The sequence below is a fragment of the Lithobates pipiens genome, unplaced genomic scaffold, assembly GCF_037356315.1.
Source record: "Lithobates pipiens isolate NorthernLeopardFrog02 unplaced genomic scaffold, aLitPip1_a1.2 Scaffold_16, whole genome shotgun sequence".
NCBI lineage: Eukaryota > Metazoa > Chordata > Amphibia > Anura > Ranidae > Lithobates > Lithobates pipiens.
In genome coordinates, this window is record NW_027507748.1 from 111361069 (window position 1) to 111375842 (window position 14774).

The 14774-nt window shown below is 37.6% G+C and overlaps 1 protein-coding gene across 1 annotated transcript in view; it reads right to left on the reverse strand.

The window, feature by feature from the left end:
• LOC143981971 (transient receptor potential cation channel subfamily V member 3-like) overlaps positions 1-12738 on the reverse strand; it is a 36346-nt gene extending 23608 nt beyond the window's left edge. The window contains exons 1-4 of the mRNA XM_077480264.1: positions 12599-12738; positions 6167-6250; positions 4011-4094; positions 934-1085 (exon numbers count right to left, since the gene is read on the reverse strand). Of these exons, the coding sequence (XP_077336390.1) occupies positions 934-1085; positions 4011-4094; positions 6167-6250; positions 12599-12699 (421 nt within the window). The 5' untranslated portion in view covers positions 12700-12738. The remainder of the gene's footprint in view (positions 1-933; positions 1086-4010; positions 4095-6166; positions 6251-12598) is intronic.
• Positions 12739-14774: the final 2036 nt, after the last annotated feature.

The following is a 14774-nucleotide window of genomic DNA, read 5'->3' on the forward strand; positions in this document are numbered from 1 at the left end:
GTCTTCTGTCCAAACGGGAAGCCGCTTTGTTTACATCCCCGTTCTGCCTCTCTGTACCACCACTGTAGGTGACCGCAGACTATATGATTAGATAATACCCAAGTAACACAGAAAAACTGGTCAGTTATGTGTTATTGGAAACCATTATTGAAAATTTGTAGATTCTATGTAATTCTCAGGTTATGTCACAGTTGTGCACTTGATGGTAAAGCTAGCCATATACCAGTAGAATTTCTTTACAAAATGTTGGTTTCAGGAAGGTTTGATTTTCTAACTGTTAAGCCCCATACACACTATCGGTTTTTCTGCTGAGTTTTTCCTTCAGATTTACCAAAACCATATAATATGAGGTCAAACCTTAGGAGTTTCAATTTGTATACAATCAGGCAGACCCTTCCACTACGTGGTTTTGGTAAACCTGAAGGAAAAACTCAGCAGAAAAACTGATAGTGTGTATGGGGCTTTAGTGGTGTCAAATCAACATTCATTTTTTATCATCCTTTCTTCAAAGAAAATTTGAAGGAGCAGGATGGAAAATTTTTCTCATATGAACAGAATTCTAACTTTGAAAGCATTTTTCTTGGAAAAAAATATACATATTGTAATCCAAGTCCAGGTCTACATAAATTTGAACAAAATTTGTTGACTCACTGATGCTAAGAAAGAATGTTCTGATGAACAATTTTTCAACAAATGTTCAAATAAAAATCTAATTAAGTATGGCCAGCTTGAGACCCACTGGAAATACCCTGAAAATTCACAATTCTACAAATTCTAGAAATAGTCACAAAAGAGAAATTAAGCCTGAATAATCATCCTTATTGCTAAAGAGTTGGGTTTGATATTTTGCCCATTTGCACAGCAGTTTTTGTATATGGAGTTATAATTCCATACACAGTTTATTAAGAAATAAACATAAAGTATTATATTTACCTTGAGCTTGCTTCTCTGTATATGTTTCTGCACACTCTTTGGCCTCTTGCAGCAATCTGCTCAATGATTCTATGTCGCCTTCAGAGACTGCTTTGAACAGAAGATTTTTAGGTGGCCTTTTTGGTGTTTTCTTCAAACTTGAAGAGTCAACACTTAAAATATATAAAAAAGTACATTTTACATTATATTAATGCACAGCAATGCTATACAAGTTGTGGCATATGAAGTAAGTAAACATGAATTTTCATTTCACATGATCAGATAATTGAAGTAAATATTCACACAATTTATTCTGTGAACATTCTAAACTACAGTCCGTATTCCCATCGCACACATTCCTGGTATAAGCTTTTTAGGCTATTGGGTGCTGTAGGGACCGCCAGCTCGATACTGGAACTTATGCGATATGTAGATATTCGCCAGCACACCAAGAGTCATCAATTTTGACCAAACTTTTTTTATTCAAGAAAGATCACATCACAAAACAGTGTAGTGCAAAGTTTTGTAGCCACATAGGACCCCTTCATCAAGCATGTGATCACATGCCTGAGGAAGAGGTCCTGTGTAGCTCCGAAATGTTGCACTATACTTTTTTGTGATGTGATCTTTCTTGAATAAAAAAACTTTGGATAAAATTGATGATCCTTGGTGTGCTGGCAAATATCTACATTCTCAATGTGTGCTGTTGTGGGCTTCAGTGGTCATTTAGAAAGAGTGATTTCTGGATTTGATTCTGAATCTCTTATAGAGGTTGGGTGCATGACACAAAAAGGACTTCATGGCTGTTGGTGTTTTACGCTCCTTTAGGTAACTCCACTATAGTCATGTGTTTTGTTTCCTTCCATACAAGTACACTATGGTTACAGCTATGTTTATAGGCAGAGCATGATATAACAGTATCTTATGTTGGGAAAACAGTATATGTGTCATATATCTACTTGCTTTCTGCTCCATATAAACATGACGCTAGTACAGAATCAGATTTGTAGATTGACCTAATGTGAACTATCTGTATGTCAATAAAAATACTGGATTAACCCTCTGCACAATGCTATGCCATTTCTAGCAAACATTGCAATAAAAAATAGGGATATTTAGATCACACATATTGAAATACATGTTTAAGCTGGCAAACTGCATCAAAATAATCCCTCTTTAGCCAGTCTTAGCCCTTGTACACACGGTCGGAGATTCCGACGGAAAATGTCCGATTGGACCATGTTGTCGGATAATCTGACCGTGTGTGGGCTTCATCTGACTTTTTCCGTGGGAATGTCCGACCAACAAATTTTGAGAGCTGGATATAAAAAAATTCCGATAACATGATCCGATCGGACAAAGTAGAGAATTCCGATCGGACAAAGTGCCACGCATGCTCAGATCAAATTCCTAGACCAAAGCTATTGGCTACTAGCCCGAAGGTAGTCCCGTCGTAACAAAATAACATCATCACGTTCCGAACGATTGGATTTTCCGACAACTTTGTCCGACCGTGTGTATGCAACACCAGTTTCGGACAAAATCCATTGGATTTTGTGGTCGGAATGTCCAACCGTGTGTACAAGGGCTTACTCTACTTTGCCGCTGCAAATGCTACTGTAGACACAATGCCAACCTGGGGCAAACCAACACAAACTGGGGGAGAGATACACAGTTTAGATCTGTCCGCTGACCTGTAATACAGAGTAGGACTGGCTAAAGAGGGATTACTTTGATGCAGTTGGCCTGTTGGCAGTTGGCCTGCTTAATCACTTGCCGGCCAGCCGCCATTGTTAAACTGCGGCAAGGTGGCTCAGCTGCACGAATCGCCGTACGCCAGTTTCTGCAGTAGCTTCTGTGGGTGAGCGCACCGATTGGCCAGTGGGGGATCCAATCAGCGGGTCTGGCACACTAGATGTCCACCAGCCACCCGCAATCACTCCCCGCAGAAACAGAACAGGGATCTGCCAAAGTAAACAAGGCAGATCTCTGTTCTGACAAGGGATTACACTGATTTGTGTTTTATCCAAGGCAGCCCACCCCCCAGACAGTTAGTAAACTTGATTGTCCCTGTTAACCCCTTCACTGCCCATCTCATTAGTACAATGTCAGTGCATATTTTTAGCACTGATCACTGTAATAATGTCACTGGTTCCAAAAAAGTGTAGAAAATGTCAGTTAGGTGTCCAATCTGTCTGCCACAACGTTGGAGTCCTGCTAAAAAATCACTGATCGCCGCTATTACTAGTAAAAAAAATAATAATGATAATAAAAATGCCATAGATCTATCCCCTATTTTGTAGATGCATAACCTTTGCACAAACCAATCCTTATATGCTTATTGTGTTTTTTTTTTAATCAAATATATGTAGCAGAATACATATTGGCCCAAATTAATGAAGAAATTTATTTTTTTTAATTTTTTTATTGGGTTTTCTTTTTAGCAAAAAATATAATATATTGTTTTTTTTTTCAAGATTGACGGTCTTTTTTTGTTTATAGTGCAAAAATGCAGAGGGGATCAAAAACAAAAACTCTATTTGGTCAGAAAAAAGGACATCAATTTTATTTGGGTATAGCGTCGCAAAAAATGGCCGATCATTGAGGGGGTAAAGCCTTACCAGGGCTGAAGTGGTTAAATACATATTGCAATATGTGTGAACCAAATATCCCTATTTTTAATTGCAAAGTTTGCTTTAAAGGTTGTAGCAGAGAGTTCATCCGGTATTTTTAGCATTAATATGTGGTCACACCCCTTTTAGCACCTAGTATATTATATTCATGTATAAGCAATTGGGATATGAGCACAGGTATATCTTGTTTCTATCTGTATGTCAGACACTGAAATTAGCTATGTACAAAAGAATGGGGATCTACATTGTTTCCAAGCAGTCTGAGAAGAGTGGAGGGATGAAGCAATGAAGAACAATCACTGTACTACATTGCTAACCACAAAGTAGAGCCTGCATCTAATAAAAAAATCTACCTGTCCCCAAGTACTCATAAAATGTTTTAACACAGTACTGTGGACATAAGCACAACCTAAAATACAGTACATATAAACAAGTAAAAAAACATTAATATGGTTGTTCACTTACCCATTATTGCATTTCTTTAACAGGAACTCTGACACATCTGACGCAGTTTGTGGAGAATCAATATCCTCACTTTGCCTGTGGTTACTATTTGGGGAAAAAAAATATTAAAAAGTTCATACAATGTACATAAATTAGATTTATACACATTTATATTTGGACATTAGACATCCTAGAAGAAAATAAAATATTAGCATAAAACCAAACAAAATAATGTCCTATTTTTTTTCTTTTCTTCTAATTGCTCTTCTAAGCGAGCTAATGGAATGTCCACAGCTGAAAATATTGTAAACTGTTTACTATGCTCTTTTATAGACAATGTAAGTAATGTAAATGCATAGGGCCTGGGCCATATTGGCTAACAGGATACTACAGGTTCGATATTTATTTTAAATATTTTACAGATTTTAGGAACTGAACCCTCATGAGTATAGTGTGATAGAAGAATCTGTTTTCTAATGCTAGCTTCCAAAAGCTTGTCAGAAAAAAAAAAGGACCATGGCAAACCAAATGCACAGCTAAAATACATGTAATTTTAGTTTTGGCAAGGTTGGTCCAGGTATGGAAATGTTATTTTTACTTCTGCATTCTTTAGTTATACCTGCATTTTAGTTACAGCTGTAGATGGAAAAAAGAGACCCATTATCCTCTAAAATGACCATCTCATTAGAAAAAAAAAACTAAAAAACTAAAAAACTAAAATTATATATATAATATATATAATAAACTCTACGCTTAGGGTTTCTGGACGTTTAAGTTGTCTTTGAGTTGATATGGTTGACTTGCTTTTATTTGCATTTGCTTTGACTTGTACAAGGGGAGTTGCAGTAAACATGCAGTTTTACCAAAATGTGAAGTCAAGCAAGCACAGCAAAAGACACCATGGAATTCTGTTCCATAACATCCAATTCAACATTCGGAGCATTCTAAATTCAGGGTCAATTTATCCCTACACGTTTCAGTGTACATTAACATATGTACACAGGTTTGCCATTTGTGCTACCCTGTTTCCCCTAAAATAAGACCTAGCGTGATTGTTGGTGTTGGCTGCAATATAAGCCCTACGACCCAAATAAGCCCAACTCTGTTTCCTCAAAAATAAGCCCTACCCTGAAAAGAAGACCTACAAGGACTTTAACTAGGGCTTATTTGGGGGGTAGGGCTTTTATTGCAGCCATCACCGACAATCACACTAGGTCTTATTTTAGGGGAAACAGGGTAGTTAACTGCACAGTGTGTTGACATGCAGTGGCCTGAAAAAGGTTCAGTTTTAGGGGCTTTAGATGGGATGCATAGACAGAGCACATGCTCAGAGCAATAAATAAAAAAATAAAAAAATACAGAAAAATGCAGAGGCAAATGTCTAAGGCACTGAAATGCTTAAGAAATAGTAAAAAAAAAAAAAAAAAAAAAAAAGCCCCGAAATGCTTAAGCTTTTGCTGACCCAGGTAGTGATTCTAAAAAAATATATATATATATATATATCTATATATATATATATATATATATATCTATATATATATATATATATATATATATATATATATATATATATTTCTGTACCATACCTCATTGAGAAAAAAGAATATCTAAAAAGGTCAGTGCTATGAATCATTGCTGACATTTTTGTATAGCTAGTGGAGGTACTTTACAAGATCACATATTACATGAGCTTACATCCAACTATAAACTATTTTTTTTTTATATAAATTTCTTAGATCTAGTGTTGGTTATTGTTAAGCCTTTTTATTTTACTAATTGTCAATAGGCCAATCATGTTCTCCTATCTTGATATATGTTGTGAACATTTATTTTGTAAATATTACCCAATCATGTGCAAGGAAAAAAAAAAAAAAGACACTATTTTTGATGATTGATGCACATGAAAGTTAGCAGAATTTCACTGCCTTCACTGATCTAAGGGAAAATCCCCTAACAAAGTGAAATTACCCTTGCAAAGTAGACAGTCGTTTTGCCTTTAGTAAATGAACTGCATAATATCTACAGACAACAATATGGCTTGTTTGTATCTTTTTAGATTACAAATGTATATAAATAATTACATTAAATATAACCACCGAAACTACTGTACATTTTTAAGCATTACAGGAAAATGACGTGTTTTGTTCTAAGTTTTACTGTAATAAAAACCTACTTACCTAGCCTTTATATTGGAGTCCATAGGCTTGGAAAACACAGGGAAGGAAATTTTGCTCGGTGCCACTGGGTAATCAGTGGTGTCACTGTAAAGAGAAATTTCTGTAAGCATGGGATCAGGATGAGGGAGCGACATGATAAAATTGTAACTGACACAAGAAAAGGAAAAAAATAAAAATATAAGATGATGTTTGTAAAATTCCCCTTCTGCCTATCCAAGGTGCTGGATCTCTGCTGTAAGACTGAGCATCTCCTGAGATCAACAGGTACAATTAGTGGCAATAAGGGCAGAGCCAGCCCGATACTGCCAGAACCAGTTGTGTCTAATAATATGAAATGGGTTTGCCAGCCTAATCAAATGTTGTCAAACTACATTGAAACAAATCTTACTCAGCCTGATGTATCCTCCCAATAATTATATGTGCATATGTAAATCCATTTCCTGATTTCTCTTTATCCTATAGTACATGAAGTCTGACTGACAGAACCTCTCTGTTGCATATTTTCCCTCACGCCACGTTTACTAGAACAATTGTCACTATGAAAGTTAGTGAGCAGAAATGTCTACTAATGGAGCCCCAGGTAGCAGTAAAAACCCAGCAGGAGTTCTAAACTTTCCTCTCCCTATGAAAAACAAAGAAAATGTTTTGGCTAGGCTTACACTTTAAATAAAACCCATCAACTCTACTCCCCAATGTGTGCTAACCATCCTCTGGACCCTTGGGCTTTGTTTCACACTACCCCAACTTAGGATCTGACTTGTGAGATATGAAATCCATTTTAGTCAATGATAGCTGTCTTAATTAGCACTACTAAAGTGGCTCCAACTTTAGAAAAGGTTCCTGTACTACTTCAAGGCAACTTCTATTTGACAGCCTCTAAGTCAGATCCTTATCTTAAAGGAAGCTTATCTTGGCATTCCCTGAAGTTGCTTGGAAGTTGCTACAAAGTTTTTCAAAGTTGCTCCGAAGCAGCACTGAAGTTGCTTGGCAAAGTCACACTGACTTTAGGCTCATGTCGGTGTGGACTGAGCCTTAGTGCCACTGTGATGCCTGATTCTGCTACCTAAATGTCAATAGCAATTACAAACAATGTACTGGCTTAAAGACTAAAGTCTGGTACAAATACTGTAGCTGTTGACTTTAATACTAGGGCACTTACCTATCCAGGGAGTCCACGATGTCAGCACCCCAGCCAATCTTCAGATCGACTCCTGAGTGCTGCCACCGCCATTCCTGGTAAGCTGAAAGGCTTCACTGCCTGTTACCTACTGTGCATGCACGAAGCGCGCTGCACTTTCCAAATGGCCCGTCTCAGGGGAAGGAAGAGGGGGGCTAAACTTCCAGGAGATTGGGCCGAGGCCTGTCTCCCAGAAATGGGGAAGGGGACCTGTCATAAATGGGTCCCCACTCATCGATTCCCCCTGAAAGGTGCCAAATGTGACATCGGAGGGGGGAGCATGTAAGCGGAAGTTCCACTTTGGGTGAAACTTCACTTTCAACCTTGGCACCTCCTTCATATGTGGCAGCTCAGGTTTCTGTACTGTAGGGAGGCAGAGGGCATGTTGCATGCCACAATGTATGGATGTACTGGGATTTTAAAGGAAGGTAAGAAAAGAGTTCAGGTAAGTTTAGGCACCATTTGGTGGGTGTTTTTAGGTTTACTTCTAATACATGACACTCAAACGGCTGATTACTCAACAGTGACAAAAGGATTTTTTTTTAGGGTCATTCCACCCCAACTTGCTATTTCAGATAAACAGTATCTCACAAAAGTGAGTACACCCTTCACATTTTTGTAAATATTTTATTATATCTTTTTGACAACACTGAAGAAATGACACTTTGCTACAACATAAAGTAGTGAGTGTAAAGCTTGTATAATAGTGTAAATTTGCTGTCCCCTCAAAATAACTCAACCCACAGAAATTAATGTTTAAACCACTGGTAGCAAAAGTGAGTACACCGCTAAGTGAAAACGTCCAAATTGGGCCCAAAGTGTCAATGTTTTGTGTGGCCACCATTATTTTCCAGCACTGCCTTAACCATCTTGGGCACGGAGTTCACCAGAGCTTCACAAGTTGCTTCCACTCCACATCAAGGAGCTGGTGGATGTTAGAGACCTTGCGCTCCTCCACCTTCCGTTTGAGGATGACCCACAGATGCTCAATAGGGTTTAGATCTGGAGGCATGATTGGCCAGTCCTTCACCTTTACCCTCAGCTTCTTTAGCAAGGCAGTGGTCATCTTGGAGGTGTGTTTGGGTTCTTTATCAAGTTGGAATACTGCCCTGTGACCCAGTCTCCGAAGGGAGGGGATCATGCTCTGCTTCAGTATGTCACAGTACATGTTTGCATTCATGGTTCCCTCAATGAACTGTAGCTCCCCAGTGCTGGCAGCACTCATGCAGCCCCAGACTATGACACTCCCACCACCATGCTTGACAGTAGACAAGACGCATTTGTCTTTGTAATCCTCACCTGGTTGCCGCCTCACTCACTTGACACAATATAGACCAAATAAGTTTATCTTGGTCTCGTCAGACCACAGGACATGGTTCCAGTAATCCATGTCCTTAGTCTGCTTGTCTTCAGAAAACGCTTTGTGGGCTTTCTTGTGCATCATCTTTAGAAGAGGCTTCCTGCTGGGACAACAGCCATCCAGACCAATTTGATGCAGTGTGCGGCGTATGGTCTGACAACTGACAGGCTGACCCCTCCACCCCTTCAACCTCTGCAGCAATGCCGGAAGCACTCACACACCTATTTCCCAAAAGACAACCTCTGGATATGATGCTGAGCACGTGCACTCAACTTCTTTGGTCGACCATGGTGAGGCCTGTTCTGAGTGGAACCTGTCCTGCTAAACCGCTGTATAGTCTTGTCCCCCATGCTGCAGCTCAGTTTCAGGGTCTTGGTAATCTTCTTATAGCCTAGGCCATCTTTATGTAGAGCAACAATTCTTTTTTTCAGATCCTCAGAGAGTTCTTTGCCGAGAGGTGCCATGTTGAACTTCCATTGACCAGTGTGAGAGAGTGAAAGCAAGAACACCAAATTTTACACACCTGCTCCCCATTCACAACTGAGACCTTGTAACAGTAATGAGTCACATGACACCAGGGAGGGAAAATGGCTAATTGGGCCCAATTTGGAGATTTTCACTTACGGGTGTACTCACTTTTGTTGCCAGTGGTTTAGACATTAATGGCTGTGTGTTAAGTTATTTTCAGGGGACAGCAAATTTACACTGTTATACAAGCTGTACACTCATCACTTTACATTGTAGCAAAGTGTAATTTCTTCAGTGTTGTCACATGAAAAGATATAATAAAATATTTACAAAAATGTGAGGGGTGTACTCACTTTTTTGAGCTACTGTAGATGCAATCTGGTGGATTATGTCAAGCTTGGTCTGTTAAGATCTCCAAAACAAAGCCACCTTTGTTTATTCCTACTTCACCTTTTACATATTCCAAAATATAAATTACAGTGTATATCAAGCCACGGATGTTTATTCTAGCTTTAGATGGGTTTGGGAATAATTAGAACACCTGTCATTTATCACTGATATTGAGGATTGTGTTGGAGATATTAGGCTTACTTCTTGTCCTGACAAACTTTTACCAGAGAGGAAGTAAGGAGAACTCTCCAACAAGAACATAGACGGAAATAAAAATGTTTTTATTTAGTGATAGAAAGTTGTTGAAAATTTTCACTGACTTGCAGTTTGGCAAAACAATGTCAGAAGGACAGGAATGGAGAGTAAATCTCTCTAACTGAGCTCCTGATAGCAGTAAAAACCTAAAAGGAGTCCGAATGCCCTAATTTTTTCAAAGCTAGAATAAAAGGTTTTGGCTTCACAAACACTTTAAAATTCCAAAAGAAAGCATTTGAAATCCACAAAGTGGCTGTGGTAGGCGTGTAGACCTGGAATTTCAGTTTCAGCAAATCAATTTTCTTTAACTGGTGCCCTATGTATTCATCTGCCCTCTACCCAAACAGCTGAAAAAAATGTTTTATCCCCCTGAATAATACAGAAAAATCTGTCAAGTATCTCAGTGCTATACCCTCAAGCAACCAATACGCAAATTAATAACATCATGCTTCAATCGCAAATGCATAAATGACATCAGTGCAATGAAAAGACACTCTCAAAACATAGTGTATAATTCTCATAAATTACATCAATTTATATTAAATTCCAAAAATCCTGTTCAGATATACTGTCTAAGAGTCCATATATCACTGTAAAAGACACATGTCCTCCTCCAATATGTTCTACCTTGTCCAAAGCTTAAATACTCAAAAAGGCTCACCAGATAACTATGACCACTTATTTCTAAGTTCATAAATCACATGTTAAACAGATCAAGCACATCCAGTCCTATCTTTTCCAATTTCTCCTCTGGTTAACAGTCAATGGTTTGATTCTCCTTTCCGCTCATCTTCATATCCCATGCAGTTAAAAACAAACAATCTCCAAAGTACAAATATTGTTTTTAATAAAGTACTTTTATTAAATATAAAATGATTATTACTTAATGATTACAAAAAATCCTTAGTGAATGCTCATATCTTCAATAATCACTCCCATACACAGAAAACATCCACTACTTCTGGGTTCCCCTAGCATCTGACGTCACATCTATCTCAATGTGTTTCGTCACAAGGACTTCCTCAGAAAGCTTTAATAAAAGCACTTTTTCAAAAACAATATTTGCACTATTGAGATTGTTTGTGTTTAACTGCATGGGATATGATGATGAGCATTAGCAGTATTGATAAGCTGTGGGGGCTTGGGTAGCTGTGCTTTCAATATGGCTGCTGCCCAAAGCTACTCATCAGCAACCCCCCTTGGTATCTGTCATGTAATTGGTAGCAAACCCATTCTCAAGTGTGAATTGAAGCTTTACTGCAGATACACATTTATAAGACCCCTTTCACACTGAGGCACTTTTCAGGCATTTTAGTGCTAAAAATAGCACCTCTCAAGCCACCACAGTGTATAAGCCCTTGTGCTTTCACACTGGGGCGGTGCGCTTGCAGGATGGGAAAAAACATCTTGCAAGCAGCATCTTTGGGGTGGTAGAGAAGCAATGTAGACACCGCTCCTCCACTGCCCCTGCCCATTGAAATGAATGGGCAGTGCTGCCTAAGTACCTGCAAAGCAATTAGGCAGCGCCGAAACACGGGTGCTATTAACTCTTTCTTTGGCCGCTAGTGGGGATTAAAAGCGCCCTGCTAGCAGCCGAAAAGCACCACTAAATCTAGCTCCACTTTACCGCTAATGCCCGCACCACCTCAGTGTGAAAGGGGTCTTAATATTATTCTATAATTTGCCCATTCTAAAATGACTCTGAAACAAAGCACTGCAATGGCATTCACAGATGAATTCTGTTTTTTTTTCAATGTTGTGAACAAAAGAAATACAAATTGAAAAAATTATAATTATTAATGGTTAGGAAAAAAAAAACCAGCAGGAAAATAATAGCAAAAGTGGAGAAAAGGGAAGTAAAAGTTATTAGGGGCTAATAAAATAATGGGGGATTAAATAGAAACCTTTTTTTATTTGTCAGGTTACTTTATATGACATTATAAAAAGATCAAAGCTCTCCCCCTTTATCTGCAGATTAACAGAACAGAGTAAATCAAAAAGTACCAATATTACTTTGTATCTCTGAATCCCGAAGGGACTGGCAGGTTGGCACTGCAGCAGTTGGGAAAAGGACAGGACACATTTTTTGGTCATGTGTAGCATGTCCAAAGTCCACAACTGGTTAAAGAGCTCTTTACTAAGGGTGACATTTTTATTTTCCTATTTCCCCATTAGGTCTTTTTTATGCACATTATATAATAATTAGCCAATAAAGGGTATCAATTTAACTCCAAAACTTCTCTCACTGATCAATTATTAGCACAGTACAATACTGCTACTAATATATATTATTATTGGAATGTTTCTAAGTTGAACTAAAAAGAACTTCCAATGTCAATCCGTTAATTTAGCACCAGAGATTGCAATAGCATGCACCAAAACTGCAAGTCTTCCCCTGCTGATTAATTAGATTGGCCTTATAGTAAACCTGTGAATATTGACAAAATCATCAGTAGATCCAGAGATATAGGTAGCTGAAGCTATGCAGAAAATAAATTTTCCTGTAAATACTGATCTTATTCCCACCCCTTCTAACCTCATAAATCCTCCTATTGATTGGTTGTCTAAAATGATGGGTGCCTTCACCAATGAGTAGACTTGGGAATGGCTGAGGCAGAGAGAGTAGGGCCAAGCTTGACTTTTATAGAAAAAGTCATGTAAATTGCAAAAATAAATGATGTATCCCACAAATGATGTATCCTACGGTAAAGAGAGTGACCGAAAAACTTAAAGGAAGCCCTTTCTAGAGAGTAAAACTCATGTGTTGTTATTGATATCTCACCTCTTCTTAAGCCCATTGTCCAAAGTCTTGTGTGTCCTGGGTGGTGTTCCAGGAGGAATCCCGGCCTTGGCCAAAAGCGCCACTCCCTCGTTTTTATTCATTGTTCTGCAATGAAGACATAATGTATAAATCCATAAATCTGCACGACAAATAAAACTTCAATGCCAGCTTGAAAATATACAAAAGACACTTTAGTGACAAAATAACTGCCAGTATTGTTGTATCACATTCACATCACATTGCAATATTATATATAAAAATACAATGCATTACAATAAAAAAAACTAATGATATGCAATTCTCTATGGAACCTATTACATTTTTTGCATGTATATGTGTATTATTTTACAACAATGCCTTGAATAAAGGTGTGCCTATAAGTATTCTTAACATACACAACACATGATCATACACATGGTCATCTACAGTACAGTGCATACAATGAGAGAATAAATGTATATATATATATATATATATATATATATATATATATATATATATATATATGTATACAAAATCTAATGTGTAAGTATTACACTGTCCCTATAGTCAGGAAATATTTTTGTACATCTGAAACAAACTATAATAATTTCAGGCGACTTATGTAATAATGTATATTGTGATGCATCTCTGGTATGTAACCAGCCTAGAATCAATTAGAAGGGAATGTCAAGTGTCATCTAAGAATGTGATTGTGACACAATAGACACGGAAGAGGACAAGTTATGATGTACAACAGTTACTGCAGTCCGGGATGGGAGCAGGCTGTAGTTTGTTGCTGTTGATGTGACAGTTCTCACAAAAGAATAATAGAAAAAAAAAACACACAATGAATTAGTCACTTGACAGAGGAGGGTGATGTAACAGCCACATGGAAAAAAAAATCCAGCTCTTTAACTACACTCACAAAGTAAAAAATACACAGAGGGCATATCTTCAATATATATATATATATATATATATATATAAATATATATGTATATATATATATATATATATATATATATATATATATATATATATATATATATATATGTATATATATATATATATGTATATATATATACATTTTTTATTTTTTATTTTTATGGCAGGCTTTTTATCATTTTGCAGTTTTCAGTAGATTCTTTAAAGGAATCATTCATCTGATTTTTATACATCACTGAGATTTTGGTGTTGAGATCTCTGTATCTGACTTCCCAGGTTTACTATAAGCCACAAAGGTTATTACAGTGTGGATCCTATTTTTCCATTTTTTTTTTTTCTTACATTTTATTTTACTTTACATATAAATGCAGTAGTAGGAGTAAGATGCATTATTATGGATCAAGATGAGCAAAACTGTATTAGAGGCGGGGAAAGAGCTTATAAAGACAAAAGGGACATCATTTTATGCACAATAAGTGAGAATGTTAAAGTTATCTATAAATCTATAACTTACATACACTATATTACCAAAAGTATTCGGGCGTCTGCCTTTACATGCACATAAACTTTAATGGTATCGCAGTCTTCACCCGTAGGGTTCAATATTAAGTTGGCCCACCCTTTGCAGATATAACAGCTTCAACTCTTCTGGGAAGGCTATCCACATGGTTTAGTAGTGTGTCTATGGGAATATTTGACCATTCTGGCAGAAACGCATTTGTGAGGTCAGGCACTGATGTTGGATAAGAAGGCCTGGCTCATAGTCTTCACTCTAATACATCCCAAAGGTAATCTATCGGGTTGAGGCCAGGACTCTGTGCAGGCCATTTAAGTTCCTCCACCCCAAATTTGCTAATCCATGTTGAGTCCTGACCTCAACCCGATAGAACACCTTTAGGATGAATTAGAGCAGAGACTGTGAGCCAGGCCTTCTTGTCCACCACGGTGCCTGACCTCACAAATGCTCTTCTGGAAGAATGTTCAAACATTAACATAGACACACTCCTAAACCTTGTGGTCAGCCTTCCCATAAGAGTTGAAGCTATTATAGCTGCAAAGGGTGGGCCAACTCAATATTGAACCCTACAGACTAAAACTGGGATGCCATTAAAATTCATATATGTATAAAGGCAGATGTCACAATACTTTTGGTGATATAGTGTATTTGTCTATGCAGATCTTTAGAGCCCATGGTTTATTAAAATGCATGGTATACCAAAATGCAAATGGAGATTTTTTAATTTCTAAC